The sequence below is a fragment of the Glycine max genome, chromosome 18 (genome assembly GCF_000004515.6).
Source record: "Glycine max cultivar Williams 82 chromosome 18, Glycine_max_v4.0, whole genome shotgun sequence".
Classification (NCBI taxonomy): domain Eukaryota; kingdom Viridiplantae; phylum Streptophyta; class Magnoliopsida; order Fabales; family Fabaceae; genus Glycine; species Glycine max.
The window spans coordinates 7,881,290-7,900,806 of record NC_038254.2 but is presented as its reverse complement, the minus strand read 5'-3'; the positions used below and the strand labels follow the sequence as shown (position 1 = coordinate 7,900,806).

General features: G+C 31.9%; 2 protein-coding genes across 7 annotated transcripts; one reads left to right on the top strand and one right to left on the bottom strand.

Annotated features, from left to right (window-relative positions):
* The first annotated feature begins 6,979 nt into the window (after positions 1-6,979).
* LOC100796499 (uncharacterized) lies at positions 6,980-9,610 on the top strand. Of its 6 annotated transcripts, none has more exons than XM_003551468.5 (2): positions 6,980-7,262; positions 8,085-9,610. In XM_003551468.5, the coding sequence occupies exon 2, from the start codon at positions 8,110-8,112 to the stop codon at positions 9,394-9,396; it is 1,287 nt and encodes a 428-aa protein (XP_003551516.1). In that variant the 5' UTR covers positions 6,980-7,262; positions 8,085-8,109; the 3' UTR covers positions 9,397-9,610. The 6 variants fall into 6 exon arrangements, with proteins under 6 accessions (XP_003551516.1, XP_006602161.1, XP_003551517.1 ...); XM_006602098.4 differs by having other exon boundaries at positions 7,208-7,262; positions 8,067-9,610; XM_003551469.5 differs by lacking the exon at positions 6,980-7,262 and adding an exon at positions 7,286-7,569.
* A 475-nt stretch (positions 9,611-10,085) lies between these two features.
* On the bottom strand, positions 10,086-16,108 carry LOC100784182 (protein TORNADO 1). The gene is made up of 3 exons (XM_003552970.5): positions 14,401-16,108; positions 12,193-13,436; positions 10,086-11,659 (listed from the first exon to the last, which is right to left on the bottom strand). Exons 1-3 carry the CDS (start codon positions 15,905-15,907, stop codon positions 10,274-10,276), a joined length of 4,137 nt encoding a protein of 1,378 aa, XP_003553018.1. The 5' UTR covers positions 15,908-16,108; the 3' UTR covers positions 10,086-10,273.
* Positions 16,109-19,517: the final 3,409 nt, after the last annotated feature.

The window sequence follows — 19,517 nt, the reverse complement described above, 5'->3', positions numbered from 1 at the left end:
AAAAAAAAAGAAAAAGAGGAAAAAAAAAAAAAAGAAAAAAGCTAGCTGGTCCGATGTTAAGCAAGTTATATTATGAGAAGAGAATTAGTTCAAACTTCGGAGAAGATAATTAATCATTTGAAAAATTTGGTAGTTTGAAACAACGTGGGAGAAATTAATAGTCTTAAATATTTTTTTTTTAAAAGTTCTCCTTCAAGTATTTGATTCGAATCCAAGATTACTGTTAAGCTAATTTGATTAATTTGATGTCAATTAATTCATGTATTTGATGATCTTAAATATATTTTATTTATGTTTGTGGAGATACCTAGTTAAAATACAATACATATTATATGTTGATTGCTCAAGATCGAGGATCAAAGAAAGGAAGTTAAGACAAATTATAGAATTTGAAACTACTTTTCCCCTACAAAACCAAATCCCAAACTAATTAGCTCGATAACTCAGTCAAATAAGCTTATCTTTTTTCGTTCTAGAAGAGACAATACTCATCCCATAAATATATTGACAAAGAGAAAGTTTACAATATTTGAAGTCCCAATCACTTAGCACCTAAACATTCTCCCAAAGAGCTTGAAAGTTGAAATCTAATGCTATGCTTATTGGGTCGGTTGATTTCATTTATTTGTCTAATTTTGTTTGAAGTCTTCACACGCAATTTACGGAATCGATATACGTGATCAAAGGTAGAAAAAGCACATCAAACTACTCTTAATATACATGCACCCTTCTCCTCAACAGAGATGTATCTCATATCAACTTCAAAAGAAGAAGAAGAAGAAAAGGCTGAAACGAGTACGGAAAGACCAAAAGGAAGAAATAGAGACTTCCATATACTTATATACATATCTCTATATATTGGAGTTTTCACCATCATGTGTAGTACTAGTGGTTAATAGCTTGAAACTTTAATATGATAAGAATTTTGATATTTTACTATATGCATGTATAAATAGCACTTGTGAGTAAAAAAATTGTCTGATACTGTATTTCATCTTCGAATAAGAACGAATATCTTTTTATATTAATATATATATATATATATATATATATATATATATATATATATATATATATATATGAAATATGAAAAAAAAAGGTGTTCGTTCTTATTTTAAAATGAAATGATTCTATGAAATATTTTTAAAATAATATTAAATGTACTCTTTCTATTTCTTACTCTATATTCTTTTTTATTTTGAAAGAGTTAAATACATTAATTATATTACTTTTGTTGGAGAAATAAGGTTTATTTGATGGTAAATAAAAAAAGAAAAGGAGAGAAAGATGTTGTAGGCTTGTATACCTCATTAAAAAATTAAAAATTAATATTTATTCATAAAAAAAGCATTTTGTGAAACTTGCATGGTTTTTTTATATGAATTATTTAAATTGTCACTTTCGTTAATTCTTTTAAGAATAATTCAAACCAAACTTTAACCTAACTATATACCTTTAAACTAGTAGATTTTGATGAGTTATATTGGGCATCAAATTATATCATTTAAAGACATTCAAAGTCTATTAATGAGTGATTATGTTAAATGGTAAATATTTAATTTTGGTTAAATTACCCATTTGGTCCCTATATTTTATGGTTCTTATCTTTTTAGTTTCTATAATTTAAAAGTGGTATTTTTAATCCCTATAGTTTACATTTTAATTCTCTTTTAGTCCCTATACTTTGAAAAATTACAGAGACTAAAAGAGAATTAATTAAAATATAAATTATAGGGACTAAAAACATCAATTTTAAACTATAAGGACTAAAAAAGTAAGAATCATGAAACTATAGGGACCAAATGAGTAATTTAACCTTTAATTTTCTTTTAAGTTAACTATTGAGTTTAAATCTTATAAAAAAAAATATTCTCCCTAAAAGAACTAAACCCCATACTTATATAGATGTTCTTTTGTGAAAAATACCTATTGTTTGAATTTTATTTTTTTTAAGTCAAAATCTCTAATCAAATTGCCTAGTGACTATGTTTGCAGTCCGAATAACTAGTCCCAACCGATTCTTGCAACTACCATTAAGAGGCAGGACAACTTAGTAGCAGCAGTGGGCCGCATGTCTAGGAATCTCGAGGCCTACATTGGATGGAGTTTGAAACATTTCAAAGATATAGTTAAGAGTCATTAATTGAATGGTGTAACGTTGACCCACCTTATATGATAATATAAAATAACTTTATATAATTATTTAATTACAAATTATCATTTACATGATTTTTAATAAAATCATAATAAAAATTAATAAATTTACTATATATTATACAATATGATTAAATAATTATATAAATTATTTTACAAAATCCTAATTCTTTTTCTCTATATAAAACACAAGACCCCACCATAATTATTCTTATGATTTTGCATGCACAATTTATACATGGTGCAAATTAATTGCACGATACCATGGGCGAACGAACAAGATGCTTTGGGGCCAATGCATGAATAAAAAGGGAAAACTTCTAGAATTAAAGCGCAAAAGCTCTTGTTATAAGTGGGCGATTTTTTATGCTGATCTAGGAAATCTCTCGAGTTCTACACTATTTTTTTTTCCAAGTAATCATTTATGCTTTTTTCCTTGCATACCATTTTGTATGATCAAATTTGGCTATATATATTTTATTCAAACTGAGAAGATGGTGATGCCATTAATATACTTAATACAATGCTTAGTTTGGCTTTATTTGAGTACCCATTTTCTGAATGGGATAGTAGAGTAAATTCTAAGCAACTGCCTTTGTTTTCAATTATTAATTTTGCTTATATTTTATTTGGGAAAAGAAACTGAGCTAAAGAACCCGCTCCTGCACTGGTGTGCATTCGTATACCAAGCATTATAATTTATTTTTAAAAAAATATTCTATTTAAAAGCAATATTGTTTAAGGCGAGGTCATTAAATAGATTTTCCTCTCAACAGAAATTTAAATTTTGGTTCTTTTTATCGTTACGATTTGGTTTCTGTTCATAAATTTCTAACTCTAAGTCTATATATTTATAATGACATGATGACATGATGCCCACAAATGATTCAATAAATCCAACATCATTTGTATCATCTTAAAATTTTAGATTTAAATATGATAAAATCACACAAACTAGTTAAAAAAGAAAAGCTGGAACTACCACAAAAGCTAGTTCCAATGCATGCATTTCGAACACAAGAAACTTGTATGAATCAAAACTCTTTAAATTGTGAGTATCATTTTTTTTTCTCTCTCTTTATAAACATCTCTAGATTTAAGAAACGGTTCTCATTCAATAAATCAGTTATCACATGCTCTTGAGAAATCAGTTAGCACATGCTCTTGAAAAGAATTGAAAAATAAAGTCCCTTTCTTAAATGGTAGAATAGAAAATTAGAAAGTTGGAATATACAAACATAATGTTCTGCAGAGGTGGGACTGTATGCTGTATGCAAAGAAAAGTCACATCAAATGTCCCACTTGCAAAAACCCAATCAAATGCACTCTGATTGGTCTGTGTGGAGATGGGGCCATGGCGTGGGACGGTGTGTCCCATACCCATCTAGGCTGGATGTGAAAAAAAATGAGTTCAAATTGAATTGTAACTAAATTGATCATTTCTTGAATTAGTTCAAAAATAAGAGAGTATCTTATTTTATAAAATTAATTTGATTAATTGAATTATTTTTATAAAATTGATTTGGTTAATCCAACTAATTTTTATTTAAATATTTTTTATTTGAAAAAAAACAGTTTGAAAATCAATTTAAAATTGGTCTCAATTTGATATTAAATCAATTTTCAAATTAATTTTATTGTTTTTATACACATTCAGCACTCCGTCCCTCTAGTATGCTACACAATGCAGTATGTATTAATTTAATAGTTATATCATGTTCTGTTCACCAACGGTCTGCTTCTTTGGGGAAGGTGATTGCATAGAATGAAAAGATATATATATATATATATATATATATATATATATATATATATATATATATATATATATATATATAATAAACCATATTTGTTTGTTTGATTTGAATGAAAATAAATGGAAAAGAACAAACAGAAATATGAGACTCAATCTATGAATTTATAATTTTTTTAGTGTTAATAACTGGATTGGTTTGAGTATAGGATAAAATTAAACTTAAATTGATTATATTTAAACTTTTTATCTATCAAAAATAAAAATAGTATCATGAGATTAATAATAATTCACATATAGAGCTAAATTTCTTATTAGATTAATATTTAATTTAAGTTGTTCTGTTTGGATTTAGATTTTTTTTTAATTTGAACTAAACTAATTTCATTAAGGTTGAGTTGGTTTGATTTGAATTATAAGAGTAATAAAACATGTGTTGCTATATTTTTTATTTTTTATTTTTTATTTTTTTTCTTATAATGATATTGGTAAGAAATAATTATCACTAGAAATTAATCTTTGTTAAGAATTGAAAACATACATAAGATAAATATTCTTCTTAAAAAAATTAAAATTTAAACTTTGGATAACTTCATTAAAAAGCACATGTCTTTATTATTTGTGTCAATCTTTTTTTTTTAACTTTTAGCCTTTACTTATTCTATATTTTTATAATTTCTTATTTTATATTAATGTAAAAAGTTTCTTGTTTTTTAATAATAATAATTTATTTAATTTTATTTACAATTATCATTTTATATATTTCATTAATTTCTTTACTTAAAATATGATAAAAAAATACACAATAAACATGATCAAATTAATATGTTTGTTAACTCAAGATAAGATCATAAAAATATTAAAATAAAAAAATAAAAGACAAAAGTAGCAGGAAATTTTAATAATTTAAACATTAAAATATGATTGTTCAGAGAGTGTGTTTGTACTTTGTATTTGCCTTATGTTTAATGGGCACAAGTTTCTTTTTTAACCGGAAATGGACACAAGTTTTGATACAGCTTTAGTGAGAAGTTACATTTGAAGTTTTTGCTTGAACGTCCGTGAGGGGTTTTTCAATAAAAATAAAATAAAATTCACACACAATGTTAATAAGTTGAATTATATCTTTAATTAAATAATCATTTTTATTTTTAAACGTATAATTTATTGAGAAATATATTCCAATGAAAATATAAAATTTAGTTTTCAAAAATATAAATAGTATAACAAATATATTTTATTATTAGCATTGATATGTTAGGGTTAATAAAATAAAATAATTTGTGTGACACAATGATTCAATTTGTCATTGAAATATGTTGATTAGATTGAATGAAAATGTTATATATCATTTTTTATGTAAATATCATTAATTTTTTATTAAATGAAAATGTCAATATTTTTTTATTGAAGGAAAATATCAATAATTTTTTGACTAGACAATAGTAAGTTGTAATGCACCAAAATGTTAATAAATAATTATTATTAGATAAAAATATTAGTAATTTTTTATTAGACTTAAATATTAGTATGTTTCTATTAAACTAATTTATTAGACCCAAAATTTTATTTCATTTAAGAGTAAAATATAATTTTAGGATAAATTTTAGCCACTTTTTATTGATAAAAACACGACATTATAATAGCCACTTAAAAAATATATTGGCAAACATAATTTAAAACAAACATAATAATAATAATAATATTGATTATCAATCATAATTTTTCACAAACTACTATAAATAAAAGATAAATATATCTCATATTTTACTTATTTAAATTTTGGCTATTTTATTAACAATTGACCAAAGAAAGTTAACAACCATATATATTTGTTACACTTTTATACTTTTATAAATTAAATTTTGTATTTTTATGTTTGATGGACGCATTTGTCAGCGAATTATACATTCAGACATAAAAGTGACTACTTATCCTATTCATGTTCTCAACTAGTGGGAAGTGGAACAATCAAGAAAATATTATATGACAAATATGTCCCTATGTTGACAATTAGAAATAATTACATTGACCATTGTTTTAGTCACAAGTTTGTCCATCTATGTCATGAAGGTTATTTTATTAACGATGATGAATAAAAATTAACAAACGGATATATTTATTATACTTTTTATACTTTCGATTACTAAATTTTATATTTTCATCATTTAGAGACGTATATGCTAGCAAATTATACATTCCGGAATAAAAAAACTATTTACCCTAGATCTTTTGGTAGATTTATTTAATTTAAAATTGAGTGAAATTAATTCTAATAAACGTTTATTAAACATAATTAATACAGTATATAAAATGATCTTCACCCTAAATTTCATATTTAATCATATGATTTCTATAATGGTCTAGTAATAAAGGTTTAGAATGTTTGCACGAGCTCTTAAATTCAAACATCATTACTGTCCATGTATATTTATAAAGCACCAATACTGTAATTTGCTTCATATATTCATAGTCGATACGTTTAAAACACTGATATTTTTTGGATATTTCACCAATATTGCAAAGTATCTAAGCCTTTACAAAAATAATATAAAAATTCAATACAACTACATATAAGACATTGAGGCATTTACAACATAGAAAAATCTAAGCATTATCTTTTTAATAAATTTATGAAATGAATGAGATCAATACTATTTTAATTTTAACTTGTAGAGAATAGAAAATGATTTATGGTAATAATGATTAATAATTTGTATTTAATTTTAAGTAATGTCTTAAAAGTATATTATTTATTTGAATTTATATAATTATAATTATATATTTATTATATTTATAAATTTTATATATATTATAAAAAAAGTCCAAAGTCAGATACTACAGTTATCCTTCAATCTACTGAAAACACAACGGAGTCATACACTTTATACCAATTCTATGAATTTATATATATTTAAATTTAAATATGTATGTTATGCACATCATATTATATATTTTAAAATAATTATATTACTATATCAAATACTTGTTGTATCCATACATCATAGTTGTACTTGTACATTAGGAAGAAAAAAACATATGATCGATTTTATACGTAAAAGATAGTAGTAATTTTCATTATCTGCGGCTATCATTTCCCATATTATATAATACTCTTCCAAATACACACTTCTTCTGCGAGCATGTTCCCTACACGGATCCATACACTCCCAGTAAACATTTTTCATTCTCAGCACCAGTCAGCAACATCCCTTTCCTTTCCACAAGACACCAAAGTTCACAGCTTTTTTGTTCTTTCACCTCGATTCACGAACTGGGTCATCCTCTGATTGTGGATTATTGGATTTCATTTTGCGACACACCAAACCCCCAAGACTTTGACTTCCAAAGCCAGGTAATAAAATCAAATAAAACCTCATCATCTTTTATCTCCACACCTATGTTCCTTTATTTATACCCTTTCTTCTAAATACATGTTTCTTCTTTCTTTCTTTTTTATTTGATTTTTTTCTCTCTCTGAATTCTCTTTTGTTTTCTAGTGCTGGTGTGTAATTTGAAGGAGAATTTTTAAAGTGGGTTGGGGTTGGTTTTAGAATTCTGTGACTAACGCGTCCTGGGTCACCGTGCCCCTCCCTTGGATTCCGCTGGTAGTGTTTTTTGTGCAGGAAAACAGATAAAGTCGGTGGCTTTATTGGAATATGGTGAAACTTGTCACTACCCTTTATTGTTCTTGCTAGTTTTTAAGCCTTGCTGGTTCTGGGTCTTCGAGTATTTCACTGGAAAGTTTCAATTGCTGGGGGGCTTCTGCTTCTGGTTTTGTTAGTTCCGAGTTGCCTTTTGAGGGAACTCAAGTAGTCAAGTTCAAGCTTCCTACTACTTCTTTGTCTCACGTTTTGGGGTTGAGTGTTGCCTTTCCTTTTTTTTTACCTTTCTATGTTGGTTTTCATGCAGTGAAGTTTGTTTCTATTTTTGGATCTGCTTAAGCCTGGTTTTTGGGGTCGTTTTTTTAAGTTTGTGTTTTGTTGAGCTAGGTTCTGGATTAGTGAATTTTGTGTTCTTCAGCTAGTACTAGGTTGTTCAGTTGATAATTAGTATTTGATGTGGCAGATGTCTCTTGCTTTGGGATTTAACTTCTAAGAATAATTTCTGTCTTGTGTCTTAGTTTTCTAAAACATAGAGTGAATTGACTTTCTTGTAGCTCTTTGTGGTTTGCCAGGTTGCCAGTTACTGTTGATATCATAATGGATTCCCCACAATCTGTTGTGTCACCCTTCAGGAGCTCAGTGTTGGGTGAGAGTGAGAAGCACAAGTCTGATGTTTTCCCAGGAAACTCTAGTCCTTTTTCCAAGGACATTGAAGTGAATGGGAAGGAAGTTGTCATGTCAAATGTAGAGGAGTATCTTGGAGTGCTTGATGTTTACATACATCAGGCCAGGGACATTCAAAACATTTGCATATACCACAAGCAAGATGTTTATGCTAAGATTTGCCTGACCAGTAATCCTGAGACAACTGTGTCTACCAAAACCATCAATGGAGGAGGAAGGAACCCTGTGTTCAACGAGAATCTTCGTATTGATGTTAGGACTGTTGATGCTTCTCTCAAGTGTGAGATATGGATGCTTAGCAGGGTGAAGAACTATCTTGAAGACCAGTTGCTTGGTTTTGCTTTGGTACCCTTGTCTGAAGTACTAGTCCAGAATGGGAAACTTGAGAAAGAGTTCTCTCTTTCTTCAACTGATCTATTCCATTCTCCTTCGGGTTTTGTTCAGTTGTCGCTTTCTTACACTGGTGCTTCACCTGATGTTATGACAATTTCTGCAATGCCGAACAAGGTGGCCACAGATGCCGCAGTGCAGGACTCAGAAACGTCCGAGTCACTGGCCAGGGATTTAGACAAAATCGAGTTCCCGGATCCGAAGATTGTCAATGAAGACCACTTGATGGTTTCAGAATACTTCGGTATTCCGTGTGAGGAGACTCAATGTTCCGATAGCTTGGCTACTTCTGATGCTGAAAACCAGAGTTCCGAAGCCGGTGTTCGGCTTGTGGAAAGCTTCTCAGCATGCAGTGTTGAGTCTGTTCAGCCAACTAAGGTTGATTCCCCTCCTAGCAGTGTGTCAACAAATGGGGTTTCTTCCCCTTCAGTGCCAGCAAACTCAGAATCATCTGATGCTGCTGCTTCCAAGTCTTCCATTCAGGAGCAAGTTTCAGGCACCAAAGAGGACAAAAATGTGGATACCAAAGATAGTGAGAGTGATTCCTCAAGTGGGGTTCCTAGTGAATCATTCCCTAAGCCTGTTGTGACTGTGAACATTGAACCCGAGCCAAAGGTCGTGCAGCAGGATATAGTAGACATGTACATGAAAAGCATGCAGCAATTCACTGAGTCACTAGCAAAAATGAAGCTCCCTATGGACTTGGAAAGTGAACCAACTAGTTCAGGAAATTCAACCACTGAGCAGAAACTACAGCCATCAAAGAGCAATAATTCTCGTGTGTTTTATGGCAGCAGAGCTTTCTTCTGATCTTTTGCTTCCCTTGTTCAAGGGAATACGAGCAGTCACTGTAGATTTTTAGAAGAAAACTGATTTTAGTAGTGAAGTGAAATAATCAATGTACTATCCTGTGTGGTTTCCCCTTCTGTATTTCATCACATGTTGGTTGTAGCTTACAGGGAATATAACTTTGTACTCTCACAAGCTTGTTGCTATCTTAACTGCTACCTGAACTTTTGTGTTACCTTCTTCCTTTGTCGTTCTTTTGATTTGGATGTCAATAATTGTGAAATCTTATTTTATCTCACAAGACATTAATCATGTGTATAATCAGTAAGCACGTTCTACATTCATACGGTGAAAGCCAAAGTGTAGATGAAGCAAAATCTACAAAACTTTGCTTTCTTTCGCATGAAAAAGCTCATACCATACAGGATCGTAGATCTTTTTTTTGTCTGCCCGTATTTCCTTGTTCTAGTTCCACAACTTTCTGAAATGGTCATATTTATTCATACATGCAGTCAATAGTTTAAAAGTTTTCATAATATCATTGAATCAGTAATCGTCTTTATTCATGAATAGTAAATTTATTGACTTTTATAACATTTAAAAAGCATTAATGATATTTTTTTATTAGTTAGCTTTTACTCTAACAGTGCATGAATTAAATTCATTCTTATTGAGTTTGAAATACACGCATATAATGTAACTATCAGAAAAGTAGTGTATGAGCTTCCATCATGTTAGAAATTAAAATTTGCTAGACCAACATTTGTTCTCCCCTTAAATGTATTGGAGAACATTACATGCCATAATAATAGTGGAAATATAAACACTCATGACACAACAATAAAGAGAAGAAACTTGGAAGCTAAGGTTCCTAGTGCTACATAAGGATTTAACTGTTTCAAACAGGCACTTCGATTATCTCTGCAGATCTGGCATACATGTGCTGCCTGCATATCCATGCAATTTGACCATTGTCCCTATACCTTATTCGCCACAGTCCAAATTTCTCTGCAATATCCTTCCCTGAGGAGCACCTTCTTTCCCTTAAGAAATCAACCACCCATTGTTGTGCTGCTCTTAAGTCTTGTTGAATGTCCCTTGAACCTTCAATGGACCTGTTTCTACGATCCATAGCGGCCACCCCTACAACACCAGCAGCAGTTGCCCCAGCTGCACCACAGAGAACTGAAGAGCCAGCCAAATGAGCCACCTCCTTGCTCAAGTCTGGTATCATTTGCCCCATCCCTGCTGCAAGATGAGCTCCTATTTTGAGAGCTAAAGTTACCAGTGTCATGAACTTCTTCATATATGGAGCCAAAGACTTCACAGCCGCATTATCAACTTGCATGATTTCACACCCCAACTGATCTTCAACAACATGCATTTGTCCCCGGAACTCACATAACATGTGAAGCCGGAGAGCATTCATACCTGAAAGCATGGCAGTGACCAGTCTCCTTGTGTAGTTTTCTGTCTTAACAAAATAGATCATGTTGGGGACTTTCCTCTCCTCAACCTGGACATTGAAGGTTGCTAGGTGGTTCACTCTGCGATGAAGCTCAAGGAGAAGTCTATGTTCATAGTATCTCAGCCCCTGGATTTCCTGTTTCAAGTCTCTGATTTCTTGTTCTATAATCTTGAGTCTTTCTAAAACTGCTTCAACCCCTTTTGCAATGCCACCAAAGGTTGGTTCAACCTTTGCAGCTTCATTACTCATGGTTATAGATTGACCTTGCCCTTCAGGGTTATTTTCAGGTGGGACTTGCAGCTCTTGTGCAAGATTGTACAGGTCATGATACCTTCGATGCAACACTTCCCGGAAGTCATCATCGGATAAAAGGTCCCGAGCAAAATCAAATCCATCTTGGAGAATTGGCCTACCAGAGTCTAGGACTGGACTCCATGTGTGTTGATAATCATACATGCTGTCTGCTGGAAGTGAAAGTAATGCTTGTTTAAGTTGCTGCATGGAAGCAAATTGAGTTTTTCTGTATCTAGGGGGTGTCAGTTTTCTCACACATTCAGGTCTTATGACATTTTCAGTCAAGGTGATCCCATGGCAAACACTTTGGATTGCAGGGATTATAAGTTGATTAATGACTCTTAAAGTTTCAGACAAGTTTTTGGTGGAGCATGCAAGGACATCAATATAGTAACCCAATTGTCCTCCAAGTTCTACTCTTATGTAGATTCCATTAATGCAGATTGATATGATGCACTTCTCAAGACTGTAAGTTGCCCCATGTTGATCCTTTAGAGCCTGTATTCTGTTGTGAAGGTGCACCTGCAACACCATAGGACAAATTCAATCAGAAAATTCAATGTTATATCCAGAAAAAATCCAAAAATCCTAGTTATTGTAGCTTTAAAGACTTAGGAGTGAAAATCAAAATATAAGCAATTTGAATACACATCAAGATATTGATTTGAATCAAGTTGTTCACAAGCTTGAATAAAATCAAGTTCGAGTTAGAAAAAAATTTCATATTGAATTCGAGTTGAGTTTTGAACCAAATCAATTCTTATTGAGTCTAGTTGAGCTAAACCAAATTCGACTCATTTCTAGTCCTATTATTAATGAAATTGTGTATGGTGTCCTAACAATTAACCAAAGCAGGTGGATCCTAATTATGTTTCTATACAAACTATATTTTATATGCTTTTGCATTTAGTAAGCCTAGGTCATCCACCATCAGAAAGTAACCAACACTAGATAAACCTTGAAATATTATCAAGTGCAGGGAAAAGAACTTGTTGCGGGAAACAATTGGATAGGGTGAAACTTAGGGAAAAAAGGTGAGCTATAGAAACTCTTACCTGTAAACGAGGGAAGAATCCGGGAGTTAGAAACATGTGGCTTGAATCATCACACTCGAGGTGACGTCCAGCATAAACACAGTCTGGCATGCTTAGCTGCCACTTCTGAGGCTTTCCTCTTCCTTCTTCAAGAATGGAAGGAATCAATAGCAGAGAATTTGGATCTGATGGGTCTTGCTCATAACAAAGTTCAAGTTTTAGCATCATCCTCACAAGATCACTAGTATCTAAGTTCTCAAATACCTTCGAACCCATACCAGGAATAGGGCTCTGCAAACTTCCTCTTAAGATTTTTTCCAGTTCCTTCCTGCTAACAAATCCATTGTTTTCTGAGGAATGTTGCTTCCTAACATTCAACTTTATCAGCTGACCAAGTGCTTCACCACAGAACCACTCACAATCTAAAATTAGAAACCCCAACTCATCGAAGTAAATCACCTCACCAATGTGATGAAGACAGGTAGCAATAGCTCTTCTCTTCATTTCCACCCTCTCTTTATTTTCATTTCTTGATTGAATTCTCAACAACGGAACTTTAACTTGGCATAGCTCACCAAACTCCTTCCACTTCATTGCTGGCTTGTTGTAGTTCTCAGATCTCCAGTCTGATAAAATCTGTATCAAATCGTTGCAAAGTTGATAAACTCGCGGCACTCTTTGGAGAATTGTCTTGCTTGTCTTTCGGATATGATGAGTGAGTTTACTAACTGATGCTGATGATCTTGCATCAACTGTGAATACAGTTGGGTTGAATTCAACATAGCCTTGGAACTTGTCTCTCAATCTCTGTATTGAATCTACTGTGTGCTGCAAATTTTGTGATGGTTGGTTGATTTTATCAGTGTGTGTGAGAACAACAGCGACACTTGGTAGCATGCATTGTTGTATTGCCCTTTTAGAGTTGGAGACTATGAACCTGAGCCAATATTGCAGGTCTTCTTCAATTTCAGTTGAACTTTTTGGTTCTTTGTTACTTGGTTTCCTAAATAAACTTGATATGATGATGAAAAATGATGCACTCCCATGCCCTGGGAACATGAGATCATGGAGGGATAAAAACTCATGTTGACCAGCAAGATTCCATATTGAAATCCTTGTATCCTCATCCTTGAAAGTTTTTATCTTCATTCCTACTGCTTTGACAGCCTGCTCCACTGGGTTCACAATTGTTCTGACTTGATCCAAGTAGGGAAGTGATAAAGCAGAGAAATTTTGTGATATTGAATGACAAAGTGTGGTTTTGCCTGAAAAATATGAATTTAAACTATTAACTATTGTTCAAGTTGGTTTCTCATTCAATAGGTTTCATGAACAAAGTGCTGTTACTAAAAGAATGGAGCTTAATTTGGTTTCATGAACTTATTTTTACTTATATAGATGTGCCGTGAATTAATCAATGGTAAAACATCTGTTTATAATATAAAAAAATCTGAAGCGTGAGTTGTAGAGTTGACATCTGCATGAACATTCTCTCTTATCATGCTATGCCAGCATGAACATTCTTTGTTATGAAACCATGTCATCCATCCTTTCATTCTATTATAAGTCCCACTTTCTTCACTTTAATAGTCAATTTATTAGACAGAATGTTTCAGTTACGACATTTCTTAATTAAGTAGAATTATTGATGAATAAGTGATAAATACTGAATTCTATAAATACAATTCATTTAAGAAGATAGAACAATGATGAAGACATAAGTATTTTTTGGCTAACTAGAAATTTAAGAAGGTAGAGAAAGTTGGAAAAAAGATGGTAAGGTGTACCAAGGCACTATCACAAGTGATATTAAACACAACCTACACTTGGACCAGTAAGATTAACACAAAAACTACACTTGGATATGTCAATGTTGATCTTATTGATCTTTTCCTTTTTTAGTAAATTGAACTTCAAAGCAAATTTCTGCAAAGAAATCTATGAAGCACCATTAACTTGATGACCTAGTTATGACCTATTCTTGGGAATGCACAAGGAGCTCACAATTACTAATTTATTATGTTTCTCTCTAGTCGTATCAAAATTTATTCTAAGATGATTAATGTTTTCCATTATTTTTATTATTTGAAGAAATATGGAATGATTTCACTTTTAAGAATTTATATCCTTTGAAGTCTCTAAAGTTATATGATTTATACAACTTTACTACACCCCTGCAATGCACAGGTCTATAACTAGTTGAAGATAAATAAATATACTCAAGCCTACCTGCACTTTCTTGACCACAAAAAAAAACTCTGCAACTCTTGGGTTCTGTTAGTGGCATGTCCTTGACCAAATCCATTTCTGGTTCAGTCTTCTCATTCTGGCCTAATCTCTGATAAATTCCCCGAGTCTTTCCAGAGTTGTGTAAAGGTGTTCTTGAGAGATCAATATCTTCAATCCAAGGATTTATCTGTATTGTCTCCATAATTGTATGCAGCAATGTCTCTCCCTCCACACGTTTGCAGCCTTGTACAGACAAACATTTCAAGCTAGCATTCTTCTCCAAACTCTTGAAGATTTTCACAAAGTCATCCGATCTCAAACTCTCATCATCATGAATCCCCAACTTCCTCACTGTTTCATTGCTAATTAGAAACTGTATAATAGCAGCTAGACCATCCCTTCCTATTCTTGTCCTCCCTCCTCCAAAAGTAACACATGTCAAAGTAGTGTTGGCTTGCATTTGCAGTGCTGAAAATCTACTCAAAGGGCATAGTAGATGCTCCACACCTACTCCATTGAACCAATTACCGCTAAGATGTAAGGTTTGCAGACTTCTGTTCTTAAAGAGGCCAGCTGCAACATACACAATGCCCTTGTCTTTAAGGCATGTTCTGGACAAGTTTACCTCTTTGAGGGTCTGGTTTTGTTCCAAAACCCACCTAAATTCCTTAGCACACTGTGACTTTAGCTTGACGCCGGTCAAGTCAAGCGACTTCACAGTGAAGTTCATCCCTAAAGAGCAAATAACCCTACATGCACCTGAGAGGTTAAGCTTGTAAATTCTAAGTGTGTTGTTCTCCGGTACAAACTCAACCACCTTGAAACTTTTGTCCCCATTTTCCCCACTCCAAACATGAACTTCCATCGTTCTGTTCCTTGCCAAAACTGCTGATATAAGAGGGGTAGCTGTGATGGCATTTGAGTCAAAAATTGTCAAAAGCTTAAGAGTTGAGTTAACTTCAATCATCTTGGAGAGCTCCTCAGCACCTCTTGACCCTATTGAATCTTCCCATATCTGCAGCTCCTCCAAACTATCATTCACCACAAGAGCAGAAGCAATGAGCCCAGCTCCAACAGACCCGATACCTGATTCTGAAAGCATGATCTCTTTGATCACTTTATTAGCCTTAAGAATGTCAGAAAGCTCTGACAGGCTTTTTCCATTGAACCTGTTTCTTCTAAAAACCACTTGTTGTACATTTTGGTTATTCCCAAGCAAGGTGCCAAGATTTCTTACCTTTTGTGAGTCCCATTCAACTCTGTGGAACTCCAAGTTTCTCAAGGAAGAAGAGTTGGTGCTCCTAGGTGCTGCTAGAGTTGTCAAGAGGTGGGAAAAGAATGGAAGGTTTTCCTTGGAAATGTTTATGCTTATGGAGTTGTCTGTTTCTTGATAGCAGCCTGAGGTTGGTTGGGACAGGTAGAAGGAAATACTGTGCAGATTTAGGCCCTCAGATTTGATAGCTTGCTGAGCCCATTGTAGCTCTTTCAGGATCTGGTTTGATGCCATCACTCAGAAACTCTTTCAAAGTTGCATGAACTGGTTTCCTTACCAGAGCATCAATAATAATGTTAAACTCAAATGCTTCTTTGGAAGACAATGCCCAAATGTTTGACAATGTAGTCCTTCAAAGGGACTAGGGTGCTGTTTGTTTAATCCACAAAGACTTATAGGAAAAGAAAATAAGGTAAAATGCATTGAATTTTTCCAAAGTTAAAATCAACTCATAACCTTAACTTTTGGAGAAGTTAAATAAAAAGAACTTCTATACAAGTACGTAAGTTTATTTTATCTTATGCAATATATAAGTTCAATTCATGTTATCTTCTTATTTTCTTCTCACATTAGTGTTAATGGAAAAGCTTTCTTTTCTTTTTATTTGATTTTATAATTTTAATATATAAAAATATGTTAAAAATATAAGAACCGTTTGAGATTGATTCTTAACTTGCCTAGATGGTGTTTCTTTAGCAAGAAATGTTCTCACTGGCATTGATTCTTCACGTATCCTAGCTATTTCCTTTTCATGTTAAGTTTCCATCCTTTGCACCATGGTGCATCGCAACCTGGTCAAGATTTCAACACTTGCCAATGTGAAAAGCCTCTTTATGTAATTGTACATATGGATTACCCCATTATTATGGAAAAAGTATTGCTTGTAGTTTCTAACACATGTAATTAACAAAGAAGTCTAACCCTGACATCATTTTTCAATAAGAAGAAAAAGGAACTTCTTTACCTAAAAGGATTCACTTTATTGAATTCTACCATAAATCAACTGTGGGTGAATGCGGGGCCCACTGGTGATTGTGGGGTTTCTGCTTTTTGACCTTTTGGCACGGTGTAAAGTTTATGATTTCTTCTTTTCTTCCTCATTCCCATTAGAATAAACAGATAATGGTAGAATCCTATAAAGTAAGGAAGAAGAGAAGGTGAGTTATGGGCAAGTTTAAATACTTTTCAAGGATCCTAACAGTGAAGAAATCCTGTGTTTGTCTTTGTCTAATTAAGCTTGCTTTTTGGATTACCCACGGGTGGTCCATTATTATGTAGCTAACATAAAACTAACAGAAAAAATGTTGGTATACACCAAAAGTAAAAAATTTCACACCTTATTTAATTATAATTTATTAACTTTTATGATAATTATTTTAAAAGTTATATTAATAATAAATTTTAATTGAATGAGTAAAAACTCTTACACTATTCATATGACCATTAAGCTCTATAAATTAATCTCGTAAAACAAAGTTGACAATCATATGGTATAGTGGGAAAAAACAAAAATAAGTAAACTGTTTTGGACTTTGGTCTTATGTTAAACGGATATTGTGGAGCGATGTGCCTTACCGTGTCATGTTGTCTACGTTATGGTGGATCCCAGCAGCAAATGATGTGATGGTTTACAATGACATTTAAAAGTTCATATATTTTATGCCGACTAATTAACCTCTTCAAGTTTTAAAGTACAACTAATTAACCCTTGTGTTCGGTTATCCAGATTTTACTTTTGTTTTGTTTAATTTTGATACCTTATTACTGTATTACACAGATAATCAATTACAAATTAACTTTAGATATAATTTTTAAAATAATTATTATAAATGATTAGTAATCTTACTGTATTTTAACCCACTAAGATTGACCTAATAATAAAAATTAAAATAATATGTATGAAATCATAGGTTCAAAATTTTAAAGATGATTGTTATCATTATCAAAAAAAAAAAAATCAGTGTTACCTTTCTACAGAAAATAAAAAAAATTATTATACCTTAAAATTTATAATTAAATGGCAGTGGAATAATTTTTTATATTGTGAATACATTCTAATTAAATTTCATATGCTAATGCTAATGCAGATTAAAACAAGTGATTAAGGATTTGTGCACCCTCTTTATGCAAAGGTTTCCTTCATAAGCTCCTCAAGTTATGCCTTGTACAAAAAGTATGTGTATGAACAAGGTGTTTTTTTTTCAAAAATCAAGTAATTTGTACTTGTTGAAACTTGAAACCACAAAGTCATCTCTCTCCTGAATGGGGAAATAAATCACTCTATCCAATTGCTTCCTGCACCCCATCAAATACTTCCTACACTTCTTTTCAATTTTATATTTTCTAAAATTCCAAATTTATCCTTCTTCTTACTCTATAACTTATTCAGTTATTCTCTTACCCCCCCTACATTTTCCTGTCTCTCTTTTTTCATAAGTGCCCCCATCAACATCAAGTGCCCTAGTCAATTTCTTGAATGAATACTCACTCCCCTATAATCTTTGGACACGATCTACAATTGCAAGCACAAAGTAACAACACACATTAAGTTTTTTTGAAAGGCAAAAGGCATATTTATTGTCACTAGAAAATGGCCAGCCTTCACACAGGACGTGTTTAAAGGAGGTAAAAGAATCATACAGGGATACAAAGTAATAGTCTTATCAGACCCACACATCCCTCCCTTACACGAGTTCGTACTCAAAGCCTATAAACTCCATTTGTTCACTAAACTCCAATTTTTATGCTTCATTTCAGCTGTTGTTTCCTGTCATTAGAGATTAAGTTACCGATAAGCAAATCTGGAATCTATTTTCAGAATTGTGGAATAGATGTGTACTCTAGAATATTTATTTCAAAATACAAATAAAATAGTTACAAAATAGGTAATTGATAATAATATTTTATTTGTATTTCAGAATACCTTTTGGAATATGTGTGCTATTTCGAAACATTTGATTTGGAGAACAAAAAAACTACTTCCGGATTGGCTAATCCAAAATATACAAAATACCCAATAGTCTTACCCATTGATCATATCACAAAACAATCCAATTTGAAATTATCAAAAAGTAATTTTAGATTTGCATTTGCAGAAGGCTCCACCAAATATTTTGTGTTCCAGATTCCTCGTTCTGGAAAATTACAAAATAATAATTATGCGACGCAAGTTAGTTTCAGGATTTTGTTTTTTCTTTAAAAAAAAAAGTTAAAGGAGGTGCGGGAAGCATTTCATGGAGTGTAGAAAGAAACAGTGACCACTCTAATGACATGCTTACTGATCATGGGCCCCTTGTTTATTTGAGCCCACCCATTTTGAACGGTTGCTAATCAAGACAACCTCCCTAACAAAATGAGAATCATCAACCTAAAATTTACATCATTGCCAAAAACAGTTTTAACTTTTATAAAATAAAATAGGGGAAAAGGTAGTCTTTTTAAAAAAAAATTAACTGAAATAAGTTTTAAAAATGAAAAAATATTGTGTAAAGATTTTATTTTAGACTGTCATCTAATAAAAAATTATTATATATGATAATCTTTTACATTATTAGTTATAGAAATTAATCTCTTTAGAAATAAATTACATATCCAAATTTTTGTCTATCTCTAATCTTGAACTAATAGATATGTCATTAATAATAAAATGAGAATTTTATCAACTACCAAGCACGTTAATCAAGGTTAATTGTTTCAGCTTAATCATATACTTATCATTTAAACCTATCAAATCATTTTTATTTATTTTAGAGCTTTTATTTAAAGCTTTAACTTTGAAGTAAGTTTTAACACCATGAATCTCAACCGTTAATATATATTTTTCCTTTGCCTATATAGCATTTAT

Excerpts from the sequence above, each read along its gene's own strand:
- LOC100796499 (XM_003551468.5), top strand. The coding sequence starts at position 8,110 with ATGGATTCCCCACAATCTGTTGTGTCACCCTTCAGGAGCTCAGTGTTG.
- LOC100784182 (XM_003552970.5), bottom strand. The coding sequence starts at position 15,907 with ATGGCATCAAACCAGATCCTGAAAGAGCTACAATGGGCTCAGCAAGCT. Across the intron at positions 13,437-14,400 it reads TTGTGGTCAAGAAAGTGCAG|GCAAAACCACACTTTGTCAT; the intron begins GTAGGCTTGAGT and ends CATATTTTTCAG. Across the intron at positions 11,660-12,192 it reads GATTCTTCCCTCGTTTACAG|GTGCACCTTCACAACAGAAT; the intron begins GTAAGAGTTTCT and ends ATGGTGTTGCAG.